The 19,726-nt window shown below is 37.4% G+C and overlaps 2 protein-coding genes across 2 annotated transcripts; one reads left to right on the top strand and one right to left on the bottom strand.

Annotated features, from left to right (window-relative positions):
* The first annotated feature begins 1,352 nt into the window (after positions 1 to 1,352).
* On the top strand, positions 1,353 to 2,309 carry LOC112912108 (olfactory receptor 51H1-like). The gene has a single exon (XM_025988846.2). The coding sequence runs from the start codon at positions 1,353 to 1,355 to the stop codon at positions 2,307 to 2,309; it is 957 nt and encodes a 318-aa protein (XP_025844631.1).
* Positions 2,310 to 12,868: 10,559 nt separating this feature from the next.
* On the bottom strand, positions 12,869 to 13,822 carry LOC112912102 (olfactory receptor 51H1-like). Its single transcript, XM_025988839.2, has one exon. The coding sequence runs from the start codon at positions 13,820 to 13,822 to the stop codon at positions 12,869 to 12,871; it is 954 nt and encodes a 317-aa protein (XP_025844624.2).
* Positions 13,823 to 19,726: the final 5,904 nt, after the last annotated feature.

Below are 19,726 nucleotides of genomic sequence, written 5' to 3'. Positions count from 1 at the left end.
AGCTCTAACCAAAAAATTGAAAACAGAACAAAAAATGAGAAAGAAACAAATTAAAATCTCAATGTCAACACAGAGAACATATGAAAAAAAGAACTTTTTATTCCAAGTAATTCCAAGTAACTTACTATTCCATAATAAAAAACACACATCTTGCTTTCTAAAGCCTCTACATTTTTACATTTTTAATCCTCACCCTGGCGTTATGGGGTAGGTACAATGCATTACATATGAAGGAGCAGGGGAACTGGAATCTGAATCCAAGATGTGTGGATCTAAAGTCTGTGTTCCTGACACTATATTGCCTCAGAGTCAATTTAATTCCAACGAACTGATGGAGGCAACTGAGGAATGTCTTAAGGGTCAAAACCTCTCAAAGAGAGTATGCTCTACCTCTGACTAGCATTCATGTCTAAAGTCAAATGGTCTCATCAGGCTGCTCTGCAGCATTAATTTAACTCCTGATCCTGGCAACATAAGCATGTCTTCCAGGTCTCTAGTAAAGCCTCTGTAAAGACTCTCAGAGTGCTACATGCGTTGTGCATGATCACTGTGCCTTAGTAATTGAATGTTAACAGATGGTTCCAATCCTGAAAAAGGCTTCAAGCAAGCCCTGAAGGGTCTTACTTCCTTTTAGACAAAATGGATTATGCTAAAAAAAGAGAAAAGTAAATGCTGTTGTTTCTTTCCTAAGTATAATTTAGTATCCTTTCTTTTAAGATATTACCAGATTGGAGATAACAAATACATCTCAGTTAAGTGGCTGTGTGAGGTTCCTGGGGTTGATACTGATTCTAAGGCCATATCTAGGCTCAGGAGAAATGAAGGAGGGCTGCACTCAAATAGAAGCATAGGCATGTACACTTGGCATTTCTATCCCTGCCTTAGATACAAGATCCATTGCCCTCATGAGGGATCTTGGCATAAGAAGTATGTTGGATAGGAATGGTATTTTATATTGCTTCAGTCTTGGTTATTATGTCCTTAGCCTTGACTCAACTACTTGTAAGATATTGATTAGAAAGAGGGAGGGAGGAAAGGACAGGAGGGGGAGAACATTTTCTCTAATGCACAGCATTACAGTGTGTGCTTCAAACTGAATATGACTTATCTGTAGTTGGGTTAGTCTTTTTCTCCTGGCCCAGTAGAAGCTTCCTCACAAGATACACTATGGAGTAGTAATTTCAAGGATTCAGTCCTCTCTTACACCCTCCCCATCTATGTGAAAATAAAATTGTTTCACTCCCAGGGAAGTCAGATTCTAATAAATTGTTAATCCCTGTCATTGTATTTTTAGGAAGTCACCCATCAGGATCCCACCAGCTCCCTCCTCATGCCTGTGTCATATTGGCTTCATGGCAGATAATAATTATTCTCACTTCCAACATCCTTACTTTGTCTTAACTGGAATTCCAGGGCTTGAACAAAGGTATTATTGGATGGCATTCCCACTGGGTGCTATATATGTCATCGCCCTTTTTGGCAATGGTGTCATTATCTCTACCATCAAGTCTGAATCATCCCTGCATATCCCTATGTACTATTTTTTGTGCATGCTGGCATTGGCAGACATGGGGCTTGCCCTTTGTACTTTGCCCTCTATGCTAGGCATATTTTGGTTTAACTATAAGTCCATTGCCTTTGATGCCTGCCTTGTTCAGATGTACTTCATTCATACCTTCTCTGCCATTGAATCTGGCGTGCTGGTGGCCATGGCTTTTGATCGGGTTGTAGCCATCTGGGACCCCCTCAGGTATGGTACCATCTTAACCAATGGTGTGGTCGGCAGAACAGGGGCCATCATCCTGACAAGAGCAGTCTTTGTGGTCTTCCCTGTGCCTTTCCTCATCAAGCGTCTTCCCTTCTACCGCTCCAACATCCTCTCCCACTCCTTCTGCCTCCACCAAGACGTCATGCGACTTGCCTGTGCCAGCACTCGTGTCAACAGTCTCTATGGACTTATTGCTGTCATCTTCACCAAGGGTTCTGACTCCCTCTCTATCCTCTTCTCCTATGTGTTCATATTCCGAACAGTAATGGCCATTGCCTCAGGGAAGGGCCGGCTGAAGGCACTCAACACCTGTGTTTCACACATCTGTGCTGTACTTATCTTCTATGTTCCACTCATTGGGGTATCTGTCATTCACCGTTTTGGAAAGCATCTTTCACCACTGACTCATGCTCTCATGGCTAATGCCTACCTTCTTGTACCCCCTGTGCTTAACCCTATAGTCTATACTGTGAAGACCAAGGAGATACGAAAGAAAATCATCCAAATATTTGTTCAAACCAAGATTACCGCAGAGGGTTAGGATCTGCCAATTTGATAGAAGAATCTATTCTGTAAAGGCTCAGGTATGACTATGAGAAATAAAGGTTTATGTTTTTCATGTTTTCTGTGTGATTTGATTTGGGCAAAGAGAGATTTCCCTGTTCTCAGAGCCTATTTTCCTTTTCCTATGTTGAATTGTTCTTTGCTAAGTATAGAAAGAGGGACATCTGTGGGAACTGTTCATTGTACTGTCCTATAGCCCTGAATTTGTGAGTTGGCACATAATAGCTAAAGGCAGGGAATATTACAAATTCAATTTTTAAATGATTCTTTTGAAAACAAATAGGCCATGAATTTAATGCCTTTTAAATGAAAGCTTACCAAATTAATTTAACATTCTAGTTCAAGAATTAGGAATGTCCTCCATTTCCTTAAAAGGAGAGAAATGAACCATTCCCATTTAATAATAAGAAAACACATGGGAATAATAGATTATTAAAACATGAATCAGAAAAATGATCAAATTTTAGGATTAAGAATATAAATGTATACAATTGAGCAGGAGCCGATTGTGTTGCATAACTTGGGATCAAAAGAATAAGAGTAAAGTTTAGTTTTTCCATGTGTGACACAGGTTATTTTCTTACCTTGGCATCCAGTTTGTTATGAAATTCAGTTTAATCATAGGACTATGATTATTTGTCAACTATGAGGTTTTGTGCAACTATAAGGAGTGTTCAAGCTGTCAAATATAAGAGAATAAAAGAAGTTGTATTTATAGACTGTCCACTGAGCAAAAGACACAGTTCTGGAGCCTTTTACATATTATTTTATTTAGTAATTACAGCATTCCTATGAGGTAAAGTGTTATGCACTATTACCTATATGTGATGAGACAAGTACAGAAAGGAAGAAAGTTTGAAAATTTTTGTACCAATTTGACTTTGCAGCGACACCAAAGCACACAATTTTGTATACAATACAATAAAATTGTATAGGTGCAATTTTTTTCCTGGTCTGAGTGAGTGAAGTGTGGAGTTTCCTAGGAAGGCAAACAGGGTGCCATTGGGAGCCCAAAGGCTGTGATTGTGGCTTCTGGTGTGACAAAGGGATTAAGTGCAGGTCCAGATGGAGGGGCAGGGAGAGGATGGACTGGAATGAACTGAATTTTTTGTAAAAAATCATATTTTTTTCATGTCTAATTGGAATACTTATGATAGATATTTTAAATTTAATTATGAAAATATATGATAGTTCTAGTGGTGGAGATAGGCAAGTAAAAATAGGAATGCTTTCTAGGTGTCGATAAGGTCACCTGGAAAGTAGGACATGCTATCCACTTTCTCAGGTAAGGATAGCCCAAAACCAGCATGCTTTTGATATTTTGTTGATATGTGAATTTAATCCTTTTAGTGTCACGAGAAGATCCTATAATCAGAGTCTGGAGGCCACATTCATTAGACCATAGTGTAATTCCAATTTCTTTCTGTATACCCATCTCAAGAATCTAGATACACTGTGACTCTTTCAATGTTCAGTAACCTGATTTTTGCTCTCTGCGATGTTGGAAAACATCAAGGAGTAGTCCCAACATTATCTGAAGTCTTTCGACCAGGCTTCTCCCCCAAATTCCTGATGCACACATTTGTCTCTTAAAGTCAGGACTGCAGTATATAGAATCCCCAGAGTTTCCACGACCTAATCCTTAGAATTGTGAATATGTTATGTTACATGGCAAGGGAAAATTAAGACTACAGATGGGATTAAGGCTGCTAATAAAATGACTTTGAGATAGTCATTACCTTGAATTGCATTGGTGGGCTCAATTTAAAGGGCTCACAAGAGCCCTTTAAATGTGAAAGAGGGAGGCAGAGCATCAATGTAAGAGTGATGTGATCTGAGGTGACTTGACTTGCTGTTGTTGGCTTTGAAGTGGCAATAAATCAAGGAATGAGAGGAAATGAACTTTCCCTAGGACTTCCAGAAACACAACCCTGTTTACACCTTGATTTTAGCCTGGTGAGACTCATTTTATAATTCTGGCTTCCAGAATGGTAGGATAATAAATTTGTATTGTTTTAAGCCATTAAGTTTGTGAGAATTTGTTACAGCAGCAATAGGAAACTAATATAGGGACCAACGTTGAAGATGGAGAAATAAAGGTGGGACTTTGTATACTGATAGGCACACTTCCAAGTTTATCTTCTGACTTTATTTGAATTCATTCTTAGACATTGTGGAGTCACACCTGGTGACGACCACACTATACTGTACAAAAATTAATATCAACTGTCCTATTGAAAAGATGCATTACTTTAGAAAATAGCTCTTAAGTGATCGTTATTCAGAGGTAGAAAGAAATATAGGCAATCCATAATAGTAGATGGTTCCAAAGTGTATTGCAACAGGCTTTGGGACATGGTGTCACTGCACTTCTGTATCCATATTTTCATAGACAAGCACCGTATATCCGTGAGCATTTGAAAAGTGCAACAGAGATAGGAACAAGAATGTGTATCTACTTTCATTCATGCAGGTATTTCCACATAACCTTATACAAATAGATGTGTACCCACACAAAAATGCACACATTCACATTCACACCTCTATACAACAATGGAAATAGATTTACACATCTCTAAACACATGCACATATACTTTATCACTCAAATATTGGCACATTCATTTATACAACTGATATAAAACCAATATAGTTTTAAACACTTGAAACCTCATAAAGGTAGGTATTCTTAGATCTACATAACTTCATCCACATTCTATATTCACGTAAGTACACACAGTATCATATAAGCACAACTGTTCTTGGCTCACCAGGGCAGCTGCTGGGCTAAGGAAAGGGGATGATCTTTTTCTTCTGAAACCTAGGTGAAGTTACACATCCTTGTACCTATTTTCATCAGTGTCAGAGTTATTTTTTTGTCCAGAATGAGAGTAACCTTGAGAAAGCATAAACTTTAACACTGAGTTTGGGGGTATATGCAGCAGTCTAATTAACTTTGAGAATAAGTAACTTAGAATAAAACCTAATTGTTTAAAATATGAAACTCGATATAATCCTTATTATCTTTTCTTAACAATTGCAATTTTTGAGGCTGAGGGAAGACCTATATATGAAGATAACAATAAATTCGCATCATTTCTTTTTTAACAGTAACAACGAAGATAACAACGTTATTAAATGACATAACACAAAATCCCCTTGTGATTTTAAAACTAGTAAGTTTTGTTACCATGAGATGCATGGTGGCTCAATTCTAAGAGTGAGTACTCCTAGAGACAGAACTTAGAAGCTTCCCGTTTCATAAGGTCAGAGTCTAGAAACTGGCATGATATCACTTCTGCACTTCTACCATCTTCTATGAGTCAAGCAGGTACAGATCTCAGATATAAGGGAAGCATACATGGACTCCACCTTTCAATGGATGGCATGTCTGAAAATTGAGGGGCTATGTTTTATGTTGGTATAGTTTTCTCTTTGGCCACAAATGATAGACGTTTTCCCACATGTGAAATACGTTCACCCCTCTGAAGACCACAAATGGTTTCATACAATTTCATCATCACTCAGTCTCCAGGCCACCTCATCTAAATTAGGTGCAAGGGTGATGAATTTCCTCAGATGTGCCTCCATAGATATAATTTGTCAACTATGATTCTTAATGTGAACACCTGTGTATTTCATAGGCACATTACTTGCCTCACATATGATCAATACAGTGCTGAGATCATACAACATTAGCTGTAGAGCCTCTCATTTAAACAGGGCAAGGCAGGAGAAACACAGCAGCCATTAGTCCACAAAAATTCTGAAATATAGCAGGACACATGATACTGCTTCCTTGAGACTAATTCTTCAGGTATTTGAGCTTTGTCCTCCAGGTTCTTGTTTTAACCCCATAAGTCAGCTTCTATTTTTGCAAAAAGTTGCCTGTGCCTACTTCTTGCGCAGAGACATTTGATGTTTCAAAGGCCTCTGTTAAAAATTTTATCAGTCTTTGGTCCCTTCAGCCTAAGTTGAAAAAAATACCAAAATAACTTTGTTTGTTTTGAATAACTTTATAAGTTATTATAAATAACTCAGTTAGTTAGAAGCTATAGTCACAATGCTTTTTGAGGTATGTCTTTCTCTGCCTTAAGCTCCTGAAATTGCTTTAGGACAATGTCCTTAAAATCCCTCTAGGTCCTATTATTTAACAGAGGACATTTGTAAGGCATAACCTTAAAATCCATAGAGGGGAGTTTTATCAGTCTTAAGAAAATTCAATCAGGCACCCTTTTACTCTAACATTTAATTAAAAGTTCTTGTATTCGCATCCCAGAGTTGATCTTTGCCCAGAAGCCATTTTTTTTTTTAAATTTGAGAATCATTTACTAATTGGAGAGAAGGAACGAAATAGTTAGGCTGTCAAATCTAATACATTTTGGTTCATTTATATTTCCTCTGAATTTTCTTAAAACTAAAAAAGGTTTTTTTTTTGGGGGGGGATGTGGGGGGCTCCTCTCTTCCCTTACACATTTTACTGTAGTTTGCTAAAAGAAGTCAGATAGTATCTTCAACACTCTGTTGAATATCTTCTTAGCCAATCATTGATTCCATAAGATTTATTTCCTATTTTCTACATTAGTGTAGGTGAGAGTGTTGCCAAATTTTCCATCATAACACGAGTCTCCTTTTCTCCAAATTTTATGAACATTTTCCTTTAAATTACAGCTGCCAGCTTCCTTGAAGCCCTTTTAGACTTCTGTTAACACTGTCATAAAATCCCCCAGTCTTTCACCAACACTCATCTATAAACCCTTAAGCCTTTTCTAATGATCTCATTGATGTCCTCCCATCTTACCTTTACTGCCTCCCCCAGAACCAATGCCACCTGTTGTAATGTCTATTACAGTAGCACCCTACATCTGTTGGATTTATCCATTATTACATAGAAAACCATTACAAAACTTGTGGCTTAAAATAAGAGCACTCATTTATTTTGCTTAGTGGTCTAAAATTTGGTAGAAATACCTCATGCCTGTTCCAAGAGGCTTCAGGTGGGGAAGTTCAAAGGCTGACTGTGGCCTGACCTCTGAGGGCTGCAATCATTTGAAGACTTCCTCACGCACATATTTGTTCTGTGGAGGATGTTGAGTTCTGTGTTGGGTAGGCTAAATCTGAGAATTGCATGAGAGATTCAATGAAAAGTTGAACTCGCTGACTTGAAGTTCAAGAGAGGAGTCTAGACTGGGAATTATGAATTGAGAGTCAATGGGATATTGATGGCCATTTAACCAGTATACGTGGATGAGAATAGAGACAGAAGTAAAAGAACCCTAAATATATTGATGTTTATGAAATTAAAAATAGAAGAACTAGGTAGGAGGAATGAAGGTAAGAAGAGAACTGGGATTCGGGACATTTCAGTATCGAAAAGAAGAGAAAGCTTTAAGAGAGGGTTCTTAAGAAAACCCCCCCCCAAATAAAGCTCCCTCCCAAATATGTACATTCCCCCAGATTGAAGTCTTTGGGTATATTAGAGGATGGTTAGTGTTCTGGGTAGTGGTGCTGGGGGTGTAAACCTGATACCAACTAATAAAAATCAAAAGCTAAGCAGTCAACAAATATATATTGACTATCAAACCTGTTCAGTATTGTGAGTGCAGAGTGTCTGAGATGTGATAAAGTTCAGACTGAAAGTGGAGGTGCTGAAAGAAGCTTCCGGATAAAGGAGGCCTAGGGTAATGGATAAAAAGGAGTTGCTTATCTATTTCACTTTAAGATTGTTTTGGAATGCTAATATGTTTAAAATGAGAGGGGTGCCTGGATGGCTCACTTGGTTAAGCATCTGCCTTTGGCTCAAGTCATGATCTCAGGATCCTGGGATGCAGCCATGCATGCCTGTGGTTTCAGGCTCCCTCCTCAGCATGGAGTCTGCTTCTCCTTCTCACTCTGCCTCTCTCCTCTTGCTTATGCACTGCCTATGTCTCTCTCTCTCTCTCTCTCTCAAATAAATAAAATCTTATTAATTAATTAATTAATTAATTAAAATGAGAAAAGTAAATCTTGAAGAGAAAACAGGATTAGACATGGCTGTCTTCTCAGGGGGTGCCTTCTGAGCCCATTATACCTGGAATATTTTACTGAACCCATCTGTTTCTACACTCATCATTCTCTCAGTCCATTAGTCTAGTTAGGACAGATACTTGAAAAATAGCTCCAAGTATTATGCTGAGTGAAATAAGTCAGTCGGAGAAGGACAAACATTATATGGTCTCATTCATTTGGGGAATGTAAAAAATAGCGAAAGGGAATAAAGGGGAAAGGAGAAAAAATGAGTGGTAAATATCAGGAACGGAGACAGAACATGAGAGACTCCTAACTCTGGGAAACGAACTGGGGGTGGTGGAAGGGGAGGTGGGCGGGGATGGGGGGTGACTGGGTGACGTGCACTGAGGGGGGCACTTGATGGGATGAGCACTGGGTGTTATTCTATATGTTGGCAAATTGAACATAAATAAAAAATAAATTTATATAAAAAAAGTTTTGTTCCAACACTGAAAATTACAAATTGTGTTCAAGATATGTTACATGCCAGAGAATGAATATATGTCAGTATGTCCATGTCAACATGTCCATGTACAATGTTTGTTTGTTTTTGAGGATATGCTGTTTTGTTTGTATAGTCAGTAGTTACAGATAATTTGATTTTCAAATTTATAGCATGTTATTTTTGTTTAATGGTTCATGTCTGAAGGTAGATTTGAATTGTGCCCTTAATATCAACAGATGTTGACTGATGAGCATGTGGCAGTTTGTGGATACCACAAGCTGAAAGCTCTATGAAATAAACCAGGATATGAAGCTAGCAGCCTAGGTTTTTATGCAAACATTCTCATAGCTAGGGTATATAAACCTGATCTCCCCAAAATTGTTTTGAACAGACATACTCCATCCAGACCCTTTGTTAACAAGCAGTAAGCTTAGTCATATATTTAAATTAAATTTTTCTTAGCTTATTTTAAGATGTAATTAAACATGTAGGAGACATATTGTCTCCTGTGCTGTTTTCTTCCTCCTTAGAAAGGTTCTTTCCTCATTCTACTCCCATAATTCTGACCAAAAAACTGTATCTTACTTACATTTGCAAGAGGACCAAACAAAACTGATTACTGTGGGCATGGATGACACAGGCAAATCAAAGAAAGAATCAAGGACTTAGTTTCTGAATATATGTCAGTATGTTTTTGAGTGTTGTATAAATGGAGCATATTTATACCTTTGAAGAGAGAAGTAGAAAGTAATTACTGTGTGGAAGAGCAAGAGTTAAAGAATGTGTGGTAAAGGTGTATAAAAAACTCCTCAGGGGTGAGGACACCTGAGTGGCTCACTCAGTTAAGGGTTCAACTCTTGATTTCAGCTCATGGCATGATCTCAGGGTCATGCAATCAAGCCCCACATCAGGCTCCACATTTGGGGGGGTCTGCTTGAGATTCTCTTACTCCCTCTCCTTCTGCCCCTCACCCCACCATTCTCTCTCTCTCTCTCTCTCTCTCTCTCTCCCAAATAAATAAATATTTTCTTTAAAAATACCACATACAGATTATGCAAGGGCAATTAAGAATGAAGAATTAGATCATGAGAGAGAGAAGAGGGAGGGAAAGATCCATTGGGTTATATTTTAAAGCCATTAGCATGAATGGCATCTTGACAGAAGAGACTTACTGAAGTAGCAGAGTGATGGAGGGGGAGGGAAACTTTGAAAAATACCCACATCCTGTGGGAGAGGAAAAGTGAAGGCAGATGAGGAAACAGGAGGTAGAAGTAGAAGATGTGGTGAGATGCCATGAAATCAGCAAAGAGATTAAAAAGCAGGAGACTAAATATTTGTAATTTACCCAAATAAATTGAGGGAGAATTGAGAGAAATATACTTGATTAGTTAGAGAAAGATAAGAGCTATGGAAAACATATCTTTCATATATTAATGGACACAAAAGACAGATTTAGGAGCCAGAGGAGGGATTTCACAGTAAAGATGTAGAGTATGTGTGTCCATTGCTGGTAAAGAATTTAGAATTTTGTTCTTGCCACTTCATGGTCCCACCAGAGAATCAGAGAATACTGGCATTCAAAAGGTATTTTCAGCTAATTGTTTCTCTCGTCACAGTATGTGAACATTATAAAGACCTCTTGTGGTTGTCTTTTATCCTTGGTCTAGAGTGGTAGTTTTCAAGTTTTTGGTTGTATATCTATAGAAGGAAACAAAGGACACTCCTTAATATTTTTATATTTTATATTTATTCAATAACTGTATATGGTAACACATTAAGACAAATAAACATTTTTGAAGATTGATATAAACATAAATACAAATAAAAGTTATATATATATTTTTTTCTCCTTGTAGGCCAATTGATTATAAAGTGTCCTTTTTGGATTCATGTTTTCTATTTAGAGAGCATCAATATTGAGGCCTTGGCTGATGTTTGCATTCTGCACCAGCCAACCATTTCATGTAATTCCTGTTGTTTACTTCTATCTTGGCAAGTTGAACTTCTTCCTTAAGGTTTTGACAATATTGATTACTAGTTTATCTCTCTTGCATCTGTATCTTAGGATCATTGGTTCATTCCCTCATCGTGGAATTTTCTTGCAAGCCTAGGAAACCTGAGACATGGATTAAGTCTCAATTTACAGGCTTTAGAATCAACAGATCTCAATTCGGATCTAGTTCTGACACCTATAAACTGTTTAATTGAGCAAGTTACTTACCTGCTCTAAATCTTATTTCCCCATGTGTAAAATGTTGCTAACTCTCAAAGACTGTTGCGAAGATATTAAGATATACAAACAGCCACCCCACCTGGGTGACTCAGTCAATTGAGCATCCAATTCTTGATTTTGGCTCAAGTTATAATCTCAGGGTCATGAGATTGAGCCCTGCATGGGGTTCCTTGCTCAGTGTGGAGTTTGCTTGGGATTCTCACTCTCTCTCTCCCTCTCCCTCTCCCTCTTCCCACACTCTTACACACACTCTCTCTCAATAAATAAAATCTTAAAAAGGTATACAAAGGCAGACAGCATTACTAATTAGTATTAATAAATGTGATATTGTAGTGTAATCCTACTTGACTTGTATACATATTTCTTTGCAGAGAAAAGAAATTTCTCTTTTCTTCTCAGCAAAGAAATATGCCAAGGATTAAGCAGTAAATTGGTGCATTTTTCTCTGTATTTCCAGGGTCTAGCACCATGACTGGCATTTCAATAGGTTAAATGCATGTTTATTGAATGAACACTGAAGTTTCTAGGAGGATTATTCATTGTGTAATGATTAATAAAATACTTAAAACAGGTATTATTATCATTAGTACAAAGGCAGAGTGCATTTGACATACTCATCCTCACACATATATTCACTGCTTTCTTTTTAAAATTTTTATTTAAATTCAATTTAGTTAACATATATTGTATTATTAGTTTCAGGGGTAGAATTTAGTGATTGATCAGTTGCATGTAACACTCAGTGCTCATTACATCAAAAGCCTTCCTTAATGCCCAAAACCCAATTACCCCACCCTCTTTCCACTTTTTCCTAGTGCCAAAAGTTTTCACCTGGTGCTGAAAGTTTTCACTTGTTCTTAGAAAAAGCCGAGGAGTAATTTTAGTTGCTCACGTTTTGTTGGATCCTCTAGTACACAGTAAAATAGACCCCATTCATACTGGGTCAAAAGAATATAGGCAGAACACCTATTATTTTACTAAGCATGTGGCAGAAAACTAGGACTATTATAAATCTGTAAAGAAATGATATCCCTTAAAAGAAAAGGTATAAATTAAGTAACCATGGATGTATCTGTTTTAATTTTATCATAGTACTCTTCACTCATTAAATACTGAAACCCAAATGCTATTTGATTCTGTAACGGTTTTCTTTGCTCTCTTTTATTTTTATTTTTTAAGGTTTTATTTATTTATTCATGAGAGACACACACACACACAGAAAGAGAGAGAGAGAGAGAGAGAGAGAGGCACAGAGACAGAGGCAGAGGGAGAAGCAGGGTCCCTGTAGGAAGACCGATGTGGGATTCAGTTCCTGGACTCCAGGATCATAACCTGAGCCAAAGGCAGCTGGTCAACTGCTGAGCTACCCAGACATCCCACTTTGCTCTCTTTTAAAGAAAAAACAAAACAATATCACAGAGACCCAACCCTTCAGTAGTGTTATTGGGCTTTTAGAATCCTTCTTTATGTAATTATTATTTAATTGATGATTAAAGAATGTTACTTCATGTTATATGAGTAAATACTCATAAGTGCTATCTAGATAAGCAGGTTATAATTTATATTATTACTAATGCTCATCTCTAGTTTCATAGAAGAAAAAATATGGTATTAATTAAGTTAGATTTTGTATGTGACACCAGATATCAAAATGTTCACATTTCAAAATGGAGTAAATACAAAACAAGAATGACCCATGTTGTATTGATTGTCACTCACAAGCCTTGCCCACCCCACATTTTGCTAGATGTACATAATTATGCTACATTGGAACTGCTAAAACTGTTGCACCTCACACATGACTCCCTTTCCCTAGGCTCTGTTTGTTCTCCTCTGGAACATGTGTATGATTCGCCCTCGTATCTGCTTGGTCTTCACACTGTATACAATGGGATTGAGTACAGGGGGGAGTAACAGATAGATATTGGCCATGAGTGTGTGCACCACTGGTGATAAATGCTTTCCAAATCTGTGGATCATGGTGACGCCAATGAGAGGAATATAGAAGAGGAGCACAGCACAGATGTGAGAGAGGCAGGTGTTGAGAGCTTTGAGCCTTTCATCTCTGGAAGCAATGCCCAGCACAGTCTTCAGGATGAGCACATAAGAAAAGAGAATGATAATAGCATCCAGCCCCAATGTGAAGATGACTATGATGAGGCCGTAGAGACTGTTGATGCGGGTACTGGCACAGGCTAGCCTCATTGCATCTTGGTGGAGACAATAAGAATGAGACAAGACATTGGAATGGCAAAAAGGTAGCCGCTTTATAAGGAAGGGCACAGGGAACACCACACAGACTGCCCGGGTGAGGACAACTATTCCAATCTTTCCAATGATGCCATGGGTGAGGATGGAAGCATAGCGTAATGGATCTCGGATGGCCACAAATCTGTCGAAGGCCATGGACACTAATACTCCTGATTCTACCACTCCAAATCCATGGATGAAAAACATCTGTGTAATGCATGCATCAAAAGGAATCTCAGGGACATTAAACCAGAAGATGCTGAGCATGGAGGGCAAGGTGGACATGGAGAGACTAACATCAGTGAGAGCCAAGATGGAGAGGAAGTAGTACATAGGCTCATGGAGACTCTCATCTACCTTGATGACAGCTAAGATGGTACCATTTCCCAGGAGAGTTAATGTGTAGAGAAATCCCAGGGGAAAGGCCATCCATGCATTTTTATCTGGCATCCCAGGGATACCTGTCAAAATGAAACTGTGGTGGTTCACATGTGATGCATTTGAGTTCATTGTCATTTTGCCACTGTTGGGGGAGGCTGGACTCTTCCACTTAGCTTGCAGTTCCTAAGTTGAAAATATATTTTCATAGAAGATGGTAAATAGATTTATGAATATAGAAGAGGAAGAGCAGAGGGACCAGTTATGTTTAAAACAACATCTAAGGTTTTTGTATTACTTTGTCTGTTTGCTTCCTAGACAATCACATGAGATGAAGCAGCAACACGCAAGGACTTAACAGTGTAGAGCATTTTGCTAAATAATTAAAAAATACCCTCTAAATTCACAATAGCACTACCACACAAATACCTACTCACAATTCCACTGCCATCACAAACCCATATTTATACAAATCTATGTGTATACACACACACACATACACACACACATAGACACACACACATAGTCTCACATGCACACGTGTGTGTATCTTCTTCCATATACCTAGGCATCTATGTCATGGTATTTATAATGGCCTACATTTGTAGATAAACTCATTAGTGATAAAACTATTCAAATTAATATTTAATCTTGACAAATTTTAATAATTTATAGTTTTCCATAACCTCATTTTAAAGTAGCAACGAACAGGGAATACAGGTGGCCCAGAAACAACCACACATAAGATATAAAAGTATTCACTTATAGGATTTTTATTTTGAGAATCACCTATTGCACCAGAAACTTGGGGCCATTCTTAAAACCTCTTCCTTTGTTAAATCAACGTTTAACCAATTTCACACTTGCCTTCAAAACATACAAAATAAGTATCCCCTTTCTGTCTTTTGTACAGTTAATAAATAGTATAACCCATTCCTCCAGGCTCCCTAACTGACCATCCTCCATCTAGTAGTGCCTGTGTCAGTAATTGCTCATTCTGTAGTCTGAATAAACTTTTTAGATTTGGAATATGATTTATTCACCACCAGCAAAACCTCCTTTAAGGGTTTCTGTTGTCCTTAGAACAGAGTCTCAAATTTTTATCTTAGCCCTCAAGAGACAGCATGATTCAGCTCCTACTCCTATCTACTGCCCCTGCACCAACGCATATCATTTCTCTCCCCTTTGGTCTCTTCAGTCCAGCCAAATTTGCAGTGTTTAAGTTCCTGGATCCCACTGAGATACTTCCTAATAGAGGATTTCCACATTGTTCTTTCCAGATCCTTAGGCCTTTCTCTACCTCTCATAGAGTTACTCTTGCCTAATCAAAGCCTAGCTATCCTTCCCAAGTAAGCCTTTTCCAAATGCTCATTCTGGTTTAAGATTTCTTAAATCTTAAGTATATTGTTTTCATATTATGAGCTTTTCTTTCTCCTAAGTAAGAACAGTTATTTAAGTATTGCACGAGTATTTGTTCAATGTCTCTCTTGCCTGCTAGAAGTTAAACTCCCCAGAGGAAAGGAATATTTATTATGTTCATCACTTAACAGACCACATGTTAAGAAAATATTAGTGTTCCATATACTTTAAATGAGGGATTGAAATAATAAATAAATTAATATGGATGATTGAATACCATTCTTTTTTTTCAGAACTGTTACAAATCCTCAAACTCCTCCCTGATCTTTTGCATGTGGTTGGGAATCATTAACCAGGAGAAAAAAATCTCTTTTTCTAAAATGGCACAGATTAAAAAAAAAAAACTTGAGGAGTCTGAAAGTTATCAGAAAAAAAAGATGTTTTTGTTCTTTCCTAGGTCCCTGTTATGGGCAAGGAAAAAGAAAAATCTCAAGAACTTGCCAGGTGTACATGACCATGTAGGCTTCACTGCTCCTTCTGCCTCCTGTTCTTCTGCTGTGAGTTGAAGAATTGCTGTTTGGGAGACAGCATTATGAAGAAATTATTTTGCAGATTCTGATTTTTTGGCATAGCGGAATCCTCAAGAGATAGTGTAGTCCACTTACAAAGGTTGTGTTATATGTTGCAAACCGAATCCAGGCCCCTCTCACAATAAAGTACAATGCTCAGATTTAAACAAAACACTTCATGGTGTCTGTCTAACCCTTTGGCTACTCCTTGAGGAGGGAGCTTTTTAAATACTTTCCATGTTAAGTGAGAGTCCTTCACTTGTTTGGGTCCGCTGATCCCTCATCTCAAGCAATTCTGATGGCTTTCACTTGGGAAGTCAGTTGGCTCACTGCTCCTGGATGTTTTTCTTAGAAAGGCTTGAAAAAATTTGGTTCTTTGGTATTCTTGAAGTCCCCAGGGCCTGTGGAAGCACAGTTGTTTTATGGAAATACTGATTCTTGTTTTCCCAGATTCTTGTTTCTAGTGCTTTTGGTTGTTTTTCTTTATCCAAATGTGTTTTACCTCATCTTCTTTTTTCCTCATTCCTAACTCTGTTCTTCTTTCTCTTTTTCATTCTCTCTATATGTTCAGCACCCTCTTTTTCTAGCTCCCAATTCATGTATATCCATCCAATCATTCTTTCATTCTTTCCATGCACTAGTTCTCCCCTACAGTATATGTCTTCTTCTGTCCCTAATAACAACATGTACACGTATTTTTTCCATTTTACCTAGACACTTGTTATCTGCTCTTATCATTTCCCTCACTAGAATTTCTATGATTATTTAATGAAATAATGTACATAAATAATTCCACACAGCACTTGCTAGGAAGAAGCCATGTGAAAGTACTTTAAGATTAATTTATTACCTGTATCAATTTCTATGCTCCAGGTCAGAATTAATTTGGCTTCTTCCTTTCCTGAAATTAGCAAAGAGAGCACTTATGAAGACTTCTCAAACGTCTGGTGACATCTGGAGTGATCACAACTCAATAACAATTTCTTAACTCCTCTGAAAACATCTCTGAGGGGTGTTGTTAGGCTCTGGGCTATTCCATCATGATGTCCCTAAGGAATCCAGACCTTTCCTTCATCGGTCAAACTATTTTTTCTTTTGCCAACAAATCTCAATTTTTTTCTTTATTTTGTTTGCAATCTGTCAGCCAAGTTTGAAGAAGGATCTACTTCTCCCTTACACACACGTGCACACATATTATTTATGTATATGTATTACTTGCATATATGTGATAAATACATATTAAATATATAAATAAATATAGGTATATATAAAAAAGATTTGTCTCATGTTGAACCACTAAACAAATTCTAGGATTCCAGCTGGATATTGGTCCAGGTCTTCTGACTCCAAAACCAGTCTCAGGCTCAATGATGACATAGTGTTATGATTTACCCTGAAATAGGTCTGGGGTCTACTGTTGTTTTGAGATGAAGAGAAGGCTTGCCTGACTCTCTATCAGAAACATAGAGAACAAAGTTCTCTGAATCTGTTGTACTCTTTGATTTCCTAGCTTGTTATTTAAATCTATTAAATACAGTTTCTTTAATTTGTTTTAATGAATTTTGCTGTAATGATACTTTTTCACTGGGGTAATTCTCAAAATTATAGAAATAGCTGGTTATTCCATCAGTGTGTGCCTTTATGTGGTAAGTCCTTAAATTACCCACAGATCCTATCCACCACCTCTTTTGATCTCATTTATTTTCTTTCATAGACATATTTGCATCATAATAGCAGAAAACAAAAGCCAGATATAAATAATTCCTATGATGATGCTTTTTTTCCAGGTACATTAGAGAATGTATTGTAGAAGTTTATGTATTTTTAATTTCTAAACACAGTTATTTCCCAATGTGTATTACAATTTATAGGAGACCACCTATTCAATGAACATTAAGAGCTAGTGCTTCATAATAAGTGTTTCAATATATTTTTACATAAGAGTTTGTGACTACTTTTAGAAATCTATGATTATCTGTTTATTTATTTATTTATTTATTTATTTATTTATTTATTTATATCTGTATATTTATAGCTTTACATGATCCTACATATGAGATGTGTATGAGTGTATAATTTCTATAGATGAGTTTTTATTCTTTTAAAATGATCGTTAAGGGATCCCTGGGTGGCGCAGAGGTTTGGCGCCTGCCTTTGGCCCAGGGCGCGATCCTGGAGACCCGGGATCGAAAACCACATCGGGCTCCCGGTGCATGGAGCCTGCTTCTCCCTCCGCCTGTGTCTCTGCCTCTCTCTCTCTCTGTGACTATCATAAATAAATAAAAATTAAAAAAAATAAAATGATCTTTAAGCACCCCAAGCTATTAAGGGTAAAGAGTTAAAAGACAAAGTCTTTACCCTTAAGGATTTTCAAGTTTGTGAGAGTGCTAATGCTTCCCAACCTCTTTGAAGAATTGTTACAAACAGTAATACACACAAGTAAAGTGCTTGATGCAAACTTTCTGAATCTTTTAACTGGTGGCTTGGACTCCTCTGAGGACGTTATAATTTGCCTCATTCATATCTATAGAAATTGATGCTGCTTGTAGCTTAACCTCTCAGGAGGTTAAGGACTCCCAGATTATCCTGACAATCAGAATTTCCTATTATTTGGAGCTCTACTTTATCAAGGATCTGCCTTTCCAGATACTAAGTGGCAAAGTTTAGCAGAAAGAGTAGAGTCTGGGAAGTCTGATATACCTTGCTTAAAACCACGTTTAATTTTAGTTGTTTGATCTTAGTGAAAGTCATGAAACCTATTTATTCAACATTTCCTTGCCATCTATTAAAAATGACTTTTCCTGGTTAAGTCCAACTATTCCCTCACCTCCCCAACTGAATTTATATGGTCCAACATACTCGAGGAAATCATACAACCATGTTCACTCATACCAAAGAGCTCACATAACTCCCTCCATGCTTTCAATCATATTTAATGACTCTTCTCCCACTCCCTCATATCTTACACAAATCCTTATTCTTTGACTTCACTTCCTACTTCATATAGAAAAACAATCAGAAACAATCAGAAAACTGATTTAGTGCCCTAAATTACATTTACTCACCTAAGAGTCAAATATATGCTTATTTTTCGGCTACCGTATATAAATCAGATGACATATTCATGCTCTATTATAAATAAAGCCAATTCTTTCAGTTTTGCATTAAATTTTTCTTGTGTCTCCTCAGGAACATCACTTCAGCAATTTTTCCTTACCACTCTTCCTTACCATAAAGTTTTTACCCTCTACTTGATTATTTATGTCAGCATCAAGCATATCATGTTTTCCATCAGAAAAAAAAAAAAGGTATTTCTGCCAGTATTCTCTCACGTTGTAATTCCCTTTCATGTAAAACACTCTAAAGCAAAAAAAAAAAAAGTCAGGAGAAGAGGAATTTTTGCCTACTTCTTATGGTGTATTTTTCTAAGTAGTTTTATCAGGTTGAATGGCATATTCAAAGTTCTGGGGAAGAAAAGCAGTCAAACTTTAAAACAGTACATGGAACCTGCTTCTCCCTCTGCCTGTGTCTCTGCCTCTCTCTCTCTCTATGTGTGTGTGACTATCATAAATAAATAAAAAGTTAAAAAATAAATAAAGTCTTTAAAAAAAGATATAGCTTTTAAAAAAACAGTACAGTAAAAATCTTCAACATGAGAGAAGGCAATAAATGAGAAAAGGAAGAACTAAAAAAGACGGAAACATATAAAAAGCAAATATCAACATGACAGATACAAATCTAACCAAATCAAGTTACATTACACTTAGATGAACTAGGGCAGCCCCGGTGGCTCAGCGGTTTAGCGCCGCCTTGGGCCTAGGGTGTGATCCTGGAGACCCGGAATCGAGTCCCACATCAGGCTCCCTGCATGGAGCCTGCTTCTCCCTCTGCCTGTGTCTCTGCCTCTGTGTGTGTGTGTGTGTGTGTGTGTGTGTCTCATGAATAAATAAATAAAATCTTTAAAAAACAATAACTTAAACAAACTTGGATGAACTATAAACTCCAATAAAAAAGCAGAGATTGTCAGGTGGATAAAAAAGAAAAATCCAAGTATGTGCTACTTACAAGAGGCATAACTTAGAGTCAAAGATAAAAAGTTGGAAGTAAAGGATGG

This window comes from Vulpes vulpes, chromosome 11, assembly GCF_048418805.1.
Source record: "Vulpes vulpes isolate BD-2025 chromosome 11, VulVul3, whole genome shotgun sequence".
Classification (NCBI taxonomy): domain Eukaryota; kingdom Metazoa; phylum Chordata; class Mammalia; order Carnivora; family Canidae; genus Vulpes; species Vulpes vulpes.
This window is presented reverse-complemented; position numbering and strand designations above follow the sequence as displayed.